The following is an 18,150-nucleotide window of genomic DNA, read 5'->3' on the forward strand; positions in this document are numbered from 1 at the left end:
ATGAAGCTGTCTAAAATACAAGTGCCATCCTCAAGAATCTTTTTACTGTCAATGAAGTATGACAAATACATAGCTAAGTATAAACAAAATCCCATGGACATTCAAAGAAGGGAGGTAGTATATCTATTTTAGAGGTCAGGGAAAGAGGTTGAGATGAATCTTGGAAGGTGAGTTGAGCTTTGACAGGTAGAGGAGGAGGGAGGGGCTCTGAGTAGTGACATGTGAGCTATCTTCAGGGAACACCGAGTAATCTAGGCTACAGCCCAGGATAGTCCTGGATAAGGAATGAAGTAAGGCTAGGAAGGTAGCTGAAACCACACAGAGAAATCCAGATCAATGAGGTGTACTTAATTTGATAAGGGCAACAGAGGAGGAGAAGATGAGATACATGGAGCTCATCTTTAGAAAATTTAAGTTAGTAAAGGCTTTTAGGACAGAACAGTGCGCAGCTTTAGTCAGCCCAGGAGGTAATGGGACCTAAGTAAGGATGGATTCAGTGAGAAAGGAAAAAGACCCTGAGGGTACCCGGAGTTAAAGAAAGAATGAGACACAATGACAGGACCAAAAATATACACCACAGTGGCTGGAATAATTGCAACCACCTCAATCAATGGTTCTCAACTGTCTGAGGGTGGGGGTTGGGACTGGGAGTGCAGATAGATATCAGAAGGGTGAGGAATAAAATATGTTTTGCAAAAGTATAATTATCATACTTATTGTTTTCCACAATCAAAATTTCAGAAAGTGTCACTATGTGAAATTCTCTTGGAAGTGGGGATACGCACCCCATTTAAAAAGTTGACACACCCTAATCTCCAAAGTCCCTTCTAGTTCCAACCTCTTTTGGATGACTTTATTTTATGGGTGAGTAAACTAAGGCTAAAAGAGGTGACATTGGTTAATCACTGCCTGAGCTGGAACTAGACCCGGAGCCTTCTAATTCCAGGATAGTGTTCTTTCCATTGCACCATGTATTTGTGATTGTTTCCATTTTACAAATATAACCATTTAGATGAGGAGAGACGTAGCTGGAAAAGCTCACCAGTTGGATCCAGATGTTCACTCCCTTTAGAGACTTCTGTGCTGATAGGCATTGCAGGAAACATGACTTTATAAAATAGGCAGGCTTTCCACCATAGACCCTTTTGGGGGCAAATATTTTGAATATACCACACTCCAAATTATCACCATACACAACTACAGAAATTCTAAAAGATAAAATACCAAAGCAATACACAGAAGCCATATTCTAAGACCTACTATTTATCAACTATAAGTCATATACACATTTACAGGCTTTTGAAATTAGGGTCTGCTTCTCATTTCCTAACAATGTTTTGATATTTTCCTATTCATTATCTAACTAATTTATCTATTTCCTCGTGTCTTTCCCAAGTGCACATTTCTCACAAGCTTTGAGGACAATTTATGAACATAAAAGAGCATTTTTTCTCAGTAATATTTTCATAATCATAACTTTTGAGAATAATTTCTTGAGAGAGGTTTTGGGAGTTGTATTCTAGAACACACTATCTTCAGTAGGATGGGTAAATGATCCTGTCTTGAGAGTTGCACTGCTTTTTCTGTTTTCAGTAAAAAAGATAAATATTCCATTTACAGAAGCTGCAGGAGTAAACTTCAAGCAGGCCTAAACTTTAGGCCTGCCAGGGGATGGCAAGTCTGGGAGTGATCATAGGAAAAAGACCAATTCTTACAGGACACACTGAGGAATGGGAGCGAGTTGTAACCAAACACATGTGTCTAGTGAATCTCCTGAGCCTTTGGGAAAGGAGGGCAAAGGCAGAGTTAATAAACCTTTCCTGAGAAAGGAAAAGAAGAGCACCTCAAGTATTGAAGGGGAACCTCACCCTTGTCAGGGTATCGACGAGAGCTGGGCCAGAGGAGCTTGCCCCTCCAACTAGGAGTGCTGCCCACTCCTGCTCCGTGTAGCCATCTCTGCTTCAGAAGTTGTACTCCCTACTCACAAAGCATCTTCCAGTTATACAATGACCCTTTATGGCAGCCAAGTGACAACTGACTATATTGCAGTGTGATATGTGCTTTGCAACTGATGGAACGAATACGGCTGCTCTGAGCAACTAGAAAGGGAGAGAAAGGGAAGGTATAGGACAAGACGCACCATTGGAGTTGGGATTTTGCCAGGTGGAGAAAGGGTATGTGTGTGCTGATGTAGGGAGGGGCAGAAGAATTTAAGCAACAAATAACACAAGACAACACAAGACATGGAGGTAAATGCACAGACATATTCAGAAAATGGCAAAGAGAACTGGAATTCATGCGAGATTAGGTTGGGGTCAGAGTTTGAAGAACTTCATTTGCTACAATGGAAATTTACGTTCATCCTACAGAAAATCTATGAGACACATTCCTATTATTGTTATACTTTTGTGATTCTCTCCTTGGATGGTCTGGGTTTAGAAAGGACACTAATAACAGTAGGTGGATGAATTGAATAGCAAAGTGGCCAGAGGCCTGGAGACTAATCTGAAGCCTTTGCAGGATTCAAGGTCCCAGAAGACAAGGACAACAACTGGGAAAGGGGCAACAGAAGTGAGAGTGAGGCATGGGAATTATTTCCATGGGATACATTCTCTGATGTGAAATTACTGAGTCAAACAAAGGGGATAGCAACTGACATGGCTTAGGGAAAATAATTTACACTGCCATCACCATACATGCTGACGTTTTCCCATAAGCTGGCCAGCCTTAGTTAGGATATGCCTTTAATTTTTTTTTTTTTTTTTTGATGAGGAACATTGGCCCTGAGCTAACATCTGTTGCCAATCTTCCTATTTTTGCTTGAGGAAGATTGTCCCCAAGCTAACATCTGTGCTCCTCTTCCTCTCTTTTGTATAGGGGTTGCTGCCACAGCATGGCTTGATGAGCGGTGTGTAGGTCCATGCCTAGGATCTGAACCCGTGAACTGTGGGCCACTGAAGCGGAGAGTGTGAACCTAACCACTCTGCCACCAGGCTGGCCCCAGGATATGCCTTTACTTTTACTGCTTTGTTCAATGTAACTGCTCTCTCATAAATTCTTTGTATTTACACTTACGTCCTTACAAGCAAAACTGAAGACTTTCCCCCACCAAAATCTGATTTACTATTTATTTCTTTGGCTATCACCATCTCTATTGTCTATTAGCTGTGTGTCTTTGGGCAAGTTATTTAACTCAAGTCTTAGTGACTTTGCCTGTACATAGGGGACAGTAATTGTTCCTATTGAGAGGACTGCTGTGATCTAAAATGAGATACCAGACTAAAAGGCCTAGTCTTGTGGTTGGCAGAGAGTAAGAGTTCAGTAAGTTATTGTACTTATAATATGTTGATGCTTTTGCAAACCTTTATCTATAATATATACTAAAAATCTATATTTATCAGAGAATATTTTTTGTTTTTTATTGCATACAAGTTGTTTATTTCACTCAATTTCTTGTTTTCACTAAAAATATTATATTTTAGAGCGGGGATGGGATAAGTATATTAAATTTTGTTGTCCTAAGCTTGTTGGATATTAAATTTATATACAAGTTGGGTTTATTTCTGAATTCTCTATTTTTCCCCATTTCTCTATGTTCATATTTTTGAATCTGTAAAGTACTCTTTTAAAAGTTATCATGTCATACTTGTTCTGAATCTGGCAGGACATGTTTTCCTTCATTATTCCTTTGTAAGTGATTTCTTTGATATTCTGCCCATTTATTTATTTATTTTGTATGATTTTTAGAACTACTCTGTGAAGATATATAAAGTAATATTCTGGCATCTTAATTCAAATCTTGTTAAATTCACAGATTACCTTAAGATTTCTTAATCATCTCAAGATTGTCATTTCTATTACAGTATTCATTCTTTCTTATCAGGAGCATATATGTCTACATTTATTCAAATTTTCCTTACTTCCTCATTATATTTTGTTGTTTTCTTCAGCATAAGATTGAGAGACAGACTTCAGTTTTAAATTAGATTCTTGGGAAACTGAATTCCCCAATAATACTCTTGGGAAAGTGATTGTATGCCTATTTCTCAGAATCATATGAAGATGGTTATGCCTACTGAGAATCTAACTCAGATCCATGCTACTTAATTGGGGCCAATATAAATCTTTTTCCTCAGCTATAAATTGGGGATGTTAATACTTGCTTGGTTATTTAGTCACTAGATTGTTATAAGGTTATGAAATAATGTATTTGAAAGTATTTGAAAATGTTACAGTATAAACAAGGGTATGGTATAATGAAATGTAATTATAAGAATGTTTTTGCTTCCCAGTTAGTAAGATTCTAGAGGGGAGGAACCACACCTTCTCCTCTTGGTATCCAAAATATGGAGCCAGAGGACAACAGGAATTGAATAAATACTTCTATGTGACAGGGATGAGTAGATAGTGATAAAGTTTTTAAAAAATTAAAAGGAAAAGTAATAGGTTTGGAGAACGGTATAGTCTAGAGAGAATGAGTTTATTCAATCACAGGCACATTTATTTCACCTTGTATATACAACCATCTTATAATTCAACATTGATCAATATATGAATAGCTTTCCTTCTGCCGGCTCCCATTGGGGCAAAATTTTATACCTTTATATTAATGTGATATAAGTTATTTGTGTTCCTAGAATCTTTTTATTATTTCCCCCTTAGTGTAGCTGTTCTGCTGGAAATGAGGTTGTAGGTGGGAGCTGAGTGAAAAGGGAGATGGGAGGGGAAGGAAACGTGATATAATTATCCAACATTTGACTCCAGAGCTAAGGATCAGGAATATGCCAAGATCACAGTAATAACCATTGTCATGCCAGATACTAACCAGAAGCTTTCCACATACTGTTCTTAACCTCAAATTAAAGGTGAACCAGAAAGACTTCTGTCTGCCAAAACTGTAGTGCAGGTTTTTACTTTCCTTGCAAGCTTTCTGGTCACCACTAATGCCTAAAGCTAGAACTCTTTCTCCCACTATGTCTGCTACAGGGAAAGGAGAACCCTGATGTAAGGCTTTGGCTGTTCATAGAAAAAGAATTTTGTTTAGAATTATCATTTGTGGGACATTATTAAGTATACAAACACATTCCATTGATTTGATATCTTAAGCATTTGCTTTTTTAAAAACCGTCTCAAGAGCTAACTATGTGAACTTGTCATGAAAACTGGCCAAAACTAAAATATTTGCATTGAGAGTTTCTAGGATTTTTGGTTCATTTGTAACATGGAGTCTGACGGATACTTTATGTAAAAGAATGACTTTTCAATTTTCTGGATTAAAAATAATTACAATAATTGCAAGAATGAACTTTTAAGGTTCAGCATCATTAATGTCTTCTTTGGATCCAAAACGCATTAAAGACTCACTCCATATACAAGCTCTGAAGGGAAGTCTGTGAGTCTTATAATAAAATCTGCATAGTAGTTTAGAAAGCACTTTGCCCCAAATTATCTAATTGTGCTGAAACTCTCATTATAACTCACTGAAGTGTACAGGGAAGGTGATTTTCTTCTTATTATTTCTCTTTCTCATCTCTTCCTTTGTATTGCGCAGATGGATTAACCGAGGTTAACCTAGAAAGCTGTAAGACCCAGTCCCAAACTTCAGCTTCTGACTTCAATTCCTATAAAGCAGAGTTTCTCAATCTTGGCAGTCTTGACACTTTAAGTTGGATAATTCTTTGCTGTGGGGGTCGTCTTGCGCACTGTAGGATGTTTAGCAGCATCTCTGGCCTCTACCCACTAGATGCCAGTAGCATCCCCCCCCCATCAATTGTATCAACCAAAATATCTCTGGACATTGCCAAATGTCCCCTGGGAGTGTAGGGCAAAAACCACTCCTGATTGACACCAGAAGCTTTCCAAAATGACAAGTCACCTGTAAGTGATAATTAACTCCATTCCCACAGAGACCAACTCAATTTTATATGTGCTCTGCCTTATGGGACATGGTTGCTAGATGCATCTTCCGACACCACCTGGGTTGTCTCCAGCAAGAAACTGTGGGCAATACTCTAATATGTGTTAAGGATTTTTACTCAATCAGGATAGACTCACCCAGATTAAGGCAAACATCTTGCATAGGCTTGGTTTTGCCTCTGATGTGCCGCAGATCACAATGCATATTAAAGATCTATGGTGGTCGATAGTGCTGGTCACCAAATATTTCTGTTCTCCCTCATTTTGGACTCAAAGTAGGATTGCATTTCCTGGCCCCCATCATGATTGGACAGTGTCTTGTAACTAGTTTTGGCTAATGAATTGAGTGGAACTCTATGTCACTTTAATGCCATAGTGCTGAAGTGCTAATGGGACAACGTCCTAGCTTTCTCTTCCATCTGGCATGATAACTGGCAATGTTTGAGCTGGTGGTTGTTTGGGTCTCTCTGTAAGCTTGGGTCCCTGAGTGACCATAATGAGTAGAATACTACTGCCCACCTGCAATAAACAAATAGCATGAATGAGAAACAAATCTTACGTGTTTTAAGCCATTGAGATTTTAAGGTTGTTAGTTAGCTTAGCATAACTCAGCTTATTCTGACTGATGTAAGAGCTGAAAGATGACAAAAAAAATTGAAAAATATATTTATGTTAAGTCAAGGTCACCCACATTAAACAGAAAATATAATAAAACCACTTAGAACTTCCTTAAGCCTTGGGGTTCTCTATTTCATTCACTATTTCATTCATTCATTTGGAAATCATTTCAATGTAAGTTTCTACATACCTGGTATGGTATGTAAACTGTATTATTCTATTATGCCAAACTCCTTCTTTCATTCATTCAACTAATATTTATTAAACACTAAATATACGCCAAGTATTATTTGGGATATCTTTCCACTTTATATTGTTTTTGACACTTTTCTTATGATGAAGACAGATGGAAGAAAAAGACGGAATTCACTTTAATATCTAAAGAGCGAGGTATTTAGGAAATGAATTTGAGGCTCTGTGTTTCTTTAACTTTATAATTGCAAAGAAATTATCAGAGAAAATGGAGATGATTTCACACAAGTGGTCAGGATTTCCCACCATTATCACCTGCTTTCCTGCTTGTAAAACAGGGATGATTCTGTGGACATGGAGTACAGGCTAAGCAATGGCACTGGAGGCATACTGACTGGGTTTGAAATGTGGCTTCATAACTGGATGGATGGGTGATTTTAGGCAAGTTTCAACCTCTCTGTGCCTTACTTTCCTCAGCTGTAAAGTGGTCATCACAATAGTGCCTAACTAACACGATTGCAGTGAAGAGTAAATGAGGCAAGGCATAAAGGACTTTAGAACATTACCTGGAACATGCTAAGTGCTCGAAAAATGTCAGTTCTAACATTTTTAAGGAATGTTCTAGTAAGTGATGAATAAAACACTAGAGCGGGACTACAAGTTGCAAATATCACAGAACATGTTTGCTTTATTCACTATTTCATCCTAAACATCTAGCTTAGTGCTTGGCACAAAGTAGATACTTAAAAACACATTTACTGAATCCATAGAGAAGTGAGTATAGATGAGAAGACCGACTCCCAGGCTCTACTCCCAACCTCGCCTCTGTCTACAGCCTGTCTCACCCACTGTGCCCAGCCATGGGAACTTGGGACAGTCACTGCCCTAGATCTCTCTCCTCCTTTATAAAATGAAAGGATGATACAAAAGAGCCATAAAGTATGTAGCTATAAACTAGAATTGATATTCTTAATCCACCACACTTTTCAGAAAAAGGATTATAATTTGAAAATAACATACTTGAAAATAATCAACAGTATGAAGACTCTACAAAGTTACCGGATTAGAGTTTTATTTTCAAAAGAAATTTAATGGAGATTCTTTGCTTCATGAAAAAGGGCAGTAAAACTCATTGGCGCCAATGCCATCACTCAGAGATGTGCTAGCTTTCCCTAAAAGCTCTGCAGAGAGAGAAGGAGAATGAAGTCAAATAAAGGGTAATTAATGTACAAACTTGAAACTATGGCTAGATGTTTGCCTGTTTGTTTCTCTTTATCCTTTTGATCTTGACTCAGGGACACTGTCTTTCAAACAGGGAAGCAAAAACGTTCTTATAATTACAGGCCCGTTAGGAAATCTCTGGATTAGAGACTGGCAAGGTGGCCTCCTAGGAGCACAACCTGGAAAGCTACCAGGCTCATTCCCCCTTTCAACACCTTTTCAACAATTTGGGCTCCTCCTGTGTACAAAGTGAAGTGCTGTAGCCATAAAAAGAGTTGGTTTACATGTGAAATGACAGAGATGGATCAGAAACTTAGGCAGAAAAGAGCCCCAGATGAGACTGGGAATAACAGAAGTGTGCACATAGACAATATGATGCCCCTTCCTGTGGGCTTCCACAGCATTCCCTAATTATTTCACAGCATCCTAGGTACCCGTTAATGATATTTAAGTGTCTCCACAAGGCAGAGCTCCCTGAGGGTGGAGACTAAGTCTTGTTCAGTGTGGAATCCCTCTTCCACAGTGCTCAGTAAGTACATATTAAAGTGAAGCCAAACGGAATAGTAAGATTGGACCTGTAACAAGCGAGCACTCAGCACTTGGGCCCAAACTGCTCCCCACCCCACTTTCAACCCTCCATACTACTCCAAATAGCTCAGTGTTAATGTGTGAGAGCAGAGACTGTGATCCCAAGAACATGGCCCTTCCGAATAACATCCTAGTCTTCTTTGTAGTTGTGGCCTAACACTACCCAACAGTAAAAGTGGCTAAGAAGCCTTCTGCTTAGAGATGTCCTCCAGCCACTTTTCTCAGTCTGTCCACAAGAACTTCAAAGCCAGCACAAACAAAACTGAACTCACCAGCTTTGCAAATAAGCCGATTTTTTTCTTCCTTCTTTCGCTACAGCCATCCATCTACCAATTCTTTTCTGTTTTCATTGAGAATACGTCGCTCATACAGCCCTCTCACTAATCTCTCAGCCACCACCTCACAGAGTCGCACTTGAATGACCGCTGTGGAGTCTTCCTGTGATGTTGCCTACCTATCACCGCAAGATAAAGCTTCCTAAAATACACGATGAAAGCTTCCTAAAATGAGGAAAATAAAGTTTCCTCATATTTCTTCCCTGTACAAGATGTAGGCTCCTTATTTCTTCCCTTTACCTAATCTACTTTGGTTAGCAAGATCCTCCATACTTTGGCCCTACTCTACCTATGTAAGGTAAGTATTACTTACTTATTAAGGTCTGTGTGCAGAATCTCCTGTTCTACTTAGATTAGTGACCTCACAGCATTAATCAGTGAAATTGTTCTTTCATTTAAATACAATATTTAAAATGTTTGCTTCTGCATACTTTGCCCATGTCATTTCCCTCTTGGAATATGAATCCTAATCCCTTGGCTATTCAAGTACTGGCTCTTCAATGAACATTCTCCTCTAAGCCATATGTGTCAGTACTAACATATAATTATATTATTTTTTGTTTCATTCTGTTTCCTGTGCTTATGCACAAGTGTTCTCTCTTCAACAAAACTAAAAATTGCTTGAGGACATGGAGTTTACACTATTTTTAACTGTTTATTAATTAAATGTTCATTGAGTTATGCCAGGGTTGTGCCAGGTGTTGCACTAGGCTTTGGGGTACAGTGATGAACAAGACAGACATGATCCCCATCCTCATAGCACCTCCATTCTAGTGTATGTGTGCATGTGAGTTGGGGGTAGTGAGATAAAAAATTACACATAATTATATGATTAGAAACTGAGGTAAGCACCATGAAGTAAGAGTATAGGGTGCTGTAAGACCATGATAAAGTTTCAGATTGAAAGAAAATGTCCCTGAGTCAAGATCAAAAGGATAAAATAGAAACAAACAGGCAAACACCCGAAGGTCTAAAGAAGCCTGGTACCTTACAGGAACTGAGAAAAGGTTGCTATCCATAAGTGCAGAGGGTAGAAGATGAGCCATATCAGATGAGGTTATGAGCTACAGGCTGGGTGCTACTTCCTAGCTGTGTACCAGAATCAAGAAGTACTTGCTAAGGGAGGGTAAACTTAAGTGGGCCTTAAGAGTCATAACGCACGATGGCAGGGGTCATTACTGAACTTTTGTTGTCTGTGTTTTTAGAGTTAAAAAAAAAATGCCAATGACCCAAAGTTTAAAAAATATGAACACTCAAGTGCTTATGAATGGAGTCAGGATGTTCGTCTTACTGACCCAAACATGCCTAGTAAGGATGCAGTGCAAAGGAAATGGCTCTGAAAAGGCTCCATGTGACAGTAAGAATGACAAGACCTGCTGTTATCAGCTTCAGATTTTTGTTTATCTTCTCAAATTCAATAAAAAAGGCATGGACCAATGACAACTACGACGTGGACTGCGGTCTACTCCACACAACAAGTTTGACGGCAAAGTGCTGTACACAGGCCACCTAACAGATGCTAATGTATTTCAGCCGTTACCAATGGGAGCAGAATGCAAATCAGTGACCCCAGAGGCGAGAGGCTGTATAGCCAATTACAAATTCCCACTTTCTATAAGTGTTAAGATGCCTAAAGCAATATATTTTATTTACATCAAGATGCATTGTATAAACTATATTTGATAAAAGAGATGACTTCATGTTCTCAACTTAAGTCAAAGAATGCTTACTTAAGTATTTTTTTAATTGAATCACACTTTAATGCCATCATATAATCTTTTGGTTAACAGTGCTCATCTTGGTTATTCTAACAAAGGGAAACATGGAAATTAATATTTAAGTTGTAGAGCTTATGTCATCTATAAAAGTATACATTAGAAAATTTAAAAGAGATACCTGGGACATCTGTGAAGGTTTCTCCAAGGACAGATACGTGGAAATTGAGTCCTAAGTCCTTAAGATGTGTTAATACCTTAAAAAAAGTCTCTGGATCTTTATCATGCTCCCTGGAAATAAACATACAAAAAATAACTTGTGATACCTCAGGGTATGTGTGAGGAAAAGGGTTTTCACTTCTTGCAGTATCAATTCTTTTCGTGGTCTATTTTGAGTTAGGGGAGATTCTGGCATCCAGGAAGAGATTTTCTCCTATAACCTTGTAGCATCAGCATTGAGTGTTTTTGTAAACATAAATTCTCTCTCATGGATCAAAACTCAGTCCAGTTGAAGTCTTAAGGCTCCGTAGCCTTTTATTAAAGGAGAAATCTATCATGTTTTTCACAATTTTTTGTTAAACTATAGAAAGTCTAGTGTATTTTTCTTTCTCTTTAAATCGTTAATTTTCCACTTAACCCAAGTTTCCAACCAAAGAAAAGACTAGTCTTCAGAAGATGATTCTCTACTGATCATGAGAATGTAACGAAGATGCTTTTCATTTCCATGAGTCAGAATACCTTTCTCTCACATTTACTGAGCCCCTTTGTGCCCAGAAGGAACACACAATTTAGAAAGTGAGATTACAGACTCTCTCACTCATCTCTCATTTTAAATAATTGAATGGAGAATTATAAACACATCAAAAGGAGTAGGCTCGAGCCTAAGTCCACTGAATATTAGCTTAGGAGTGGAGGTTAGTCGATATATAAAAGAATAGTAATAAAGATAATTCTTTCATTTAGTAGGCACTTTTGAAAACCATGGATTATTTTTGTTTGTTTAGCTTGTCAGTCTTTCTTTGTAATGACAGAATGAGAAGTTAAAGGACACTAAAAAAAAATTCACTAATTCAAGAAATCACATTAAAATGGAATGAGTTATTTTTTACATTCTAAGGTGTGAATATTTCAGTATTTCTTGTATTCAATTACACTGTTTTAAATTATGTTATTTCAGACAGATGTGGACCAGATGTCTTCAAATTATTTGTTTTTTATTTATAATTCAGAATTTTAACTTATTTTCTATATTACAGAGAAATAGTTATATATCAGCAATTGAATTCCTCATTTACCAACTAATTATGTAAAATAAATCTGTAAATTGATCAAACTGCTATACGAAATATGAAAATTACATCATTCAGGAAATCTCATGAAAAATGACATCTGCAACCCTCAATGTGTTAATTCACAATTCAGTCAATATTTTCAGTATCAAGAATTAAAACAAATGCATCTTCTGATTAACATTTTAAAACGGCACTTATAATCTCATGGAATTGTAAAATCTTATCGAATTAAGAGTTCCGCAACAATTTATTTTAAGCTCTGTATCTCTCAGTTTGATCTACTTTAAATAATAAAGAACGCAACAGGAAAATGCTCATTGCTTTTTAAGATGACGTGCATTACATACGTGTACCATTGGGAATTTTTTGGATAGTTCTTATATATACTACTGCTGTGGGCAAGAACAAAGACTGAAAACAGTTTGAAAGTAAGGAATATGCCGTACCTTAACCATATCAATCAAATTGCTGCCACCTAATCTGTAATATGTTCTTTTAGTCTGATTCTCTTGGAAATACTTAGATGAAAAGAATGGAAACAATATAACATCATATATCTTAAAGAGGGAGTAACACTAAAGGGAAATCTAGCCACTCAGTTCTCTAAATTTTTCATTTTGTGTTCCAAAAATTCTAGCTAGAGATCCCCAAGAGAATATCTATTCTAAATATGTCCTGCTGTTTGTTTGTTTGTTTCGTATTAAAGTAAAAGTAGACGCTGTTTGGGGTTGGGAGGAGGTTTAATTAGGTAGAAGCTGAAGTTCTTAAAACATTCCACTGTGAGTATTTTCAAAGCAGTAGGCTTTATGAACCCACAATTTCAGTGTTTCTATACAAGATAAACACATTACAATCCTACTGTATTCTTTAGATATTTTTTATAGGTGGACAAAAGCTTTCATATTCAATAGTCACTTTGCATAAGCACATAAAAGAGATTTGTATGAATCCCCTCTCTTTTTGTTTAAACTATAATATATGGATGAATGTAAGGTGAGATTTTTCTTCCCCCAAATTATCCTTCAGAAAAAGAAGCATTTTATACTAAAGTCCTTATAAAGTCTCTCATAATACCAGGCACTCTCTCAACTACTTTATTTTGTTTAGGGAACTTGAATTAATCTGAAACAATGTCAACTGATGAGAGTTTTGGACGGTTTTTACAGTCATTCACTTGATGGGACTGGTAAAAACAGAAGCAAAGGAATTTAATACTGACTTAGTAATTATTTTGGGAGACATGACCTAATAATTTGAAGTATTGGATGCTGTTGAAAACAAGTATTTTAAAGATCACTAAAAAAAGTAATAGAGTAAGTGGTTACTGGAGATCATGAGTAGTAAGTGGGTTTTTAATAGCTGGGGAGAAGATTTCCAGGGAGGGCATCACACACAGTTTCACTAGTCTTGCACCCCAAACTGCTCAGACTGAACTCCAGATGACAGGTGGTGGAAACACGCCAGCTGCCTGAAAAGGTGGCACCATTCTGATGTGAAGACTGCATGGGAGGGGGAGTTAAACTAAAACTGCTTCTGAAATATAAGGGTAGGAAAAGAGCAATGCTTCTAAAAATATTCTACATGATATGGCTTTAAAGTATTATTTATATCGACATTAGTAGATAACATATTATAAGTAGACACATGATTATTTCATCTATGTCCCTGAAAGTTTTACAGTCAATTTAGCTGAAAATTTTTCTCGGTTTTCTCTTTAAAAAAATGGGAAATTGCTTAACAATCAGACAATCATTAAAGCTGTGCACAAATATTTAGCCACAGCCATATATCAAGCTCGGATGACATTCAGTGGCAGAGCTCAATATATTTTGCTGACCGAAGAACTCATTCCAAATATCCAGTGGCTCATCCATGGATCTTATCCCAGCACCCGTGATACTAATGAACCCATTCAGCAGAATATGTGAATCTGTCTTAAATTCCTTTTAAAGAAATCTAACGTGAAGCTCTCGTACTTATGATTTTAGCATAAAGCATTAAATATAGAATGGGGATTTAAAAATAATATGTAGAGTGCCCCTTTCTGCCAACAGCCGTCAAGATTTAACATATATTTAATAATACATTCAATTTTCTATATCCATACTTATAGACTCATAGGCTCCTAAACACTCTTCTGCTCTCATCCATTGCTGGTAGGAAAGTAAAGTGAAACAATATTTTAGAGGGCAATTTGGTAACGTACATGATAAGCCTTAAATGTATATAAGTTTTGCCCCAGTAATTTCAATTTTAGAAAAGTTACCCTAAAAAACAATTAAAAAGGTGCATGGAAGTTCTGCTAGACTATGTCCATAACAGCATTGTTTATAATGTTAATCATCTGTAAACAACCTAATAGGATGATAAGGAAATATATTTTGACACATATGTATGATGTAATATCATGAGGCTACTAAAAATAATGTTGTAGAGGTTATTTTTTTTTTTTTTTTTTGAGGCAGTTCAGCCCTGAGCTAACATCTGCCAATCCTCCTCTTTTTGCTGAGGAAGACTGGCCCTGAGCTAACATCCGTGCCCATTTTCCTCTACTTTATATGTGGGATGCCTGCCATGGCATGGCTTGATGAGTGGTGCCATGTCCACACCTGGGATCTGAACTAGCAAACTCCGGGCCACCGAAGCAGAATGTGCGAACTTAACCACTGCACCGCCAGGCCGGCCCTGAGGTATATTTTTTGACATGGAAAAATACTCAAGAAATACTGTCAAGTAAAAGGGAGTGACAGAGTAGTAATGTATTATATGATCTGTTTTGGTAAGACAAATGGATGCATGTGCCTAAGAAAAAAGTTTGGGATGAACTATACCAAAATGTTAACAGGATTTATCTCCAGGGATTGCATTACAAATGTTCTTTTTTTGGTATGTTTTCTCTAATAGAGGTTTTTTAATATAAATCATTTTAATGCTTTTAAGGAACCCCCCCCAACATTGTGCCATAAAATTGTATTCATAGGATTTTTGCTTCACTCTGTAATAGTTTTAGTATTTAAAGCAGCAGAATTCCACATTTCCTGTGACCCCTCTACATATGACAGCTGCCCATCAAACAAACGTGATTCATCACAAAACATTCCAGAAGATGAGTCAGAGTCCAAGCTTCCCAACAATTCCCACACTCTTGACTAGGTAAGAATGAAACAGTCTGGCTGGGAACTCATTCCTCCGCAGCCCAACTATGGCAGAAGAGACCAGCGCAGAAATATTTCAGGCTTACTGGAAGCAGCAGATATAGCAAGAACAGCTTTTATTCCCAAATATTATTCAGAACATTTGAAAAGCATAAACTGTTTCCATGTGTTTTTTCTTCCTATATCTGTTCTCTCTCTGTTGCCTTTCCCGTTTAGTTTTTTAGAGCTAAATTTCTTCTTATTCCTCACTTAACATTCATTCAGTAAATATTTATTGAGGATTTCTAAGTTCTCCATACTTGTCACTTATACTAAACTGTTACTCTTTCCTATTTTCCCATATAACTTTATACTTATTGAATACAATCTCTTTGATCCAGTTCCTTGCCTTGCCTGGGCAGAAACCTGGCTCTTTACAGATGCCATAGCTTTCCTTAGCAGCATGTCGCTCTGGATTGAGAGCTCCATGAAGGTAAGATAAACCCTGTCTGTTTTGTTCACTACTAAGTACCCAGTGCCTCATCAAGTAGTGGTAGACAATACTCGTGTTTATCAATATCCAGGTCTTCTCTGCTGGGCACACAGAAGACTCCACGTTCATCCCCTTGTATTAGAGGAGGCCACAGGACTAGTTCTGGCCAATCGATTGCAAGCTGACTGATGCGTGTCACTTCCAGGTAGCAGGACCCAAGCAGTTCTGGATAGCACTTTCCCTGCCACAGTGATCCTTGGTGAAGTCTTGTGCTAAGATGCTTAGGTTAACAGAGTGAAGCAGTCTGGAGCGCCACATGGAAGAGAGCTGTCTTGTAAAGCCATCTCAACACGCAGCAGACTTTGAGTTAGTGAGAACAGTAAACTTTTGTTGTGTTTAAGCAAATGAGATTTGGCGGGGGAGAACAGGGTCTTCATTATTGCAGTATGATGTGGCCTATGCTGACTAATTAGCTGCTCTAAAAATATTTGTTGAATAAATGAAGGTGTTGGTAAAGGAATTACATTTATAGAGTTCCTGCTATATTCAGGACCCCATACTAGGCACCTGATCATAGTCTTTCTTAAGTCTCTTAACCAAGTAGTCATATAAATATAATTATTCCTTCCTTTAAGGTGAGTCTGCATTTTAAATCATGTTTCATCACTCCTACGTCATATTCTTTCTGCAGTCTTTGATTTTGTTATTTCTTTCTTCTTACATATAATGAGAAGAAAAAGAGAGTTGTTACCTTTAGTCCACGGTTTTGTTTCCAGACCATCAAACCATGGACATTCCTTAGATTCTTGTTACTTGAGGTTAAAACCCATTGGAAAAGAGATGGCAATAAGAATATGGGGAGGGGGCTGGCCCCGTGGCCGAGTGGTTGAGTTCGTGCGCTCTGCTGCAGGTGGCCCAGTGTTTCGCTGGTTCGACTCCTGGGCGCGGACATGGCACTGTTCATCAAACCATGCTGAGGCAGCGTCCCACATGCCACAACTAGAAGGACCCACAACGAAGAATGTACAACTATGTACTGGGGGGCTTTGGGGAGAAAAAGGAAAAAAATAAAATCTTAAAAAAAAAAAAGAATATGGGGAAGTAATGTGAAATTATGACCTCTTCAACACCATGATTTCAAACTTCTTCACCTTCCTGAGACCCTGCTAACCTCCATCTTTATTTTCTCATTATGAAGCACCACCTTGCTGCCAAATTCAGTGATGTGTTCCTTATTCATAAACATTTACCACTCTGTGTTGGTTATGAACATTTACTTCTGTACTATCCTGTCTAGGGCCATAAACTCTTCAGTCCCCTCTACATGCCTGACATATCCATGACCAGTTCTGGTTTCCCTCCACATATGTTCCTTCTCAAATGGTGCTTTGAATAGAATTCAGTCAATAGTCTTATTAGCCACCAACTTCTCTCTCTCTCTCTTTCTTGAATACTACCAGTGCCTCTCTTTCTCTGACTCCACCAGCCCTCCCCAACATTTACTTATAGTTGACCAAGACCAAGACTATCCACTGTGTCTTTCTCTGAATATTGTTCATACTGCATTCTGCCCTTTAACTTTACTTTTAGTGGAAGAGTGAAAGGTACAGTTCAGAGAAATGTGGCTCTGACACTGACCAGCAGTATGACAATAGGTATGTTACATAATTTCATGCAGCCTCAGTTTCTTCATCCTTAAAATGGTAGAAAAATAATACCTACATTTAAAAAGTTTGTTATTAGAAATGAAGAAGTGCCTGGCACCCTGCAGGTACATAATAAACTCTCATTCCCTTCATCTTTTGTATTTGTGGTATTATTTTAGAAATTTTAACCAATGTATTCTCTCTCTCCTCCTCCCCCATAATATTCAAGATGCTAAGATGTCTAATGTTCACTGCTTCAGGAATGGCTTGGGCCAGGGAAAACTTCCCAACCCCCCCAAAAAAGGGGGGCTGTCTTGGTTGATTATGGAAGCAAAAACCCTTGTAGAAATGGTGAGGAGTTCAGACAGGTACAAATATTTAAGCAAAATTCCATGAGAGTGTAGCATACATCCTCCCGAGCCATGTTGCTGCTCTACCTCTAGATAAGAAACATGAAGAACAGATGGAGAAGAGTTGAGAACAGAACTCTGATACTCCCAGAGGCTATGCACTATGCTTCCTGGGTTAGAAGCCTAGAGAAGGAGAATGACTCCAGAGAGTGAATGTCTGAGTGTATGGTTCTAGGCAGACAGTACTGGGGACATTCCTGAGAGATTCTTGAGCCATGGTAGGCGTAAAAGTGGAACTATGGTTTCTGTAAATGTCATGGAAGAATCACAGAGCAGCTGGCAGACAGACAGAAGCAAGGGATCCCTCCGCAGTGGCCTGTGAGGAATGGGGACCAGGAAAATGGAAGATAGAGAATCTTCAACTGCCTGAGCTTTCTATTACCATATTGAAATGGGCCATTGAATAGAAATTAAGTTATAGAAAAATAAAATTCTAATTTATGCATATCAGGGTTTCATGCCATCTGCACATTCATATTCTCATCTTTCCTTTTAATAGCAGAGGGAGAGATGTCTGCCTTTCAAAATTCAAAGTCTATTAGAGCTCTAGATTGTCTACCTTGCCTCTTGTTGAGATCTGGGTTCTCAAA

The 18,150-nt window shown here is 38.0% G+C and overlaps 1 protein-coding gene across 50 annotated transcripts in view; it reads right to left on the reverse strand.

The window, feature by feature from the left end:
- Nucleotides 1–18,150, reverse strand: part of GTDC1 (glycosyltransferase like domain containing 1) — a 423,749-nt gene that overhangs the window by 71,761 nt on the left and 333,838 nt on the right. For all 50 annotated transcript variants that reach the window (XR_011428195.1, XR_011428194.1, XR_011428191.1 and 47 more), the window contains one exon: nucleotides 10,767–10,876. Coding sequence is in view for 44 of the 50 variants with exons in the window: in XM_070240833.1 (XP_070096934.1) it covers nucleotides 10,767–10,876 (110 nt within the window). In the remaining 6 variants the exon portion in view is untranslated. The remainder of the gene's footprint in view (nucleotides 1–10,766; nucleotides 10,877–18,150) is intronic.

Source organism: Equus caballus, chromosome 18 (genome assembly GCF_041296265.1).
Source record: "Equus caballus isolate H_3958 breed thoroughbred chromosome 18, TB-T2T, whole genome shotgun sequence".
NCBI classification, from domain to species: Eukaryota; Metazoa; Chordata; class Mammalia; order Perissodactyla; family Equidae; genus Equus; species Equus caballus.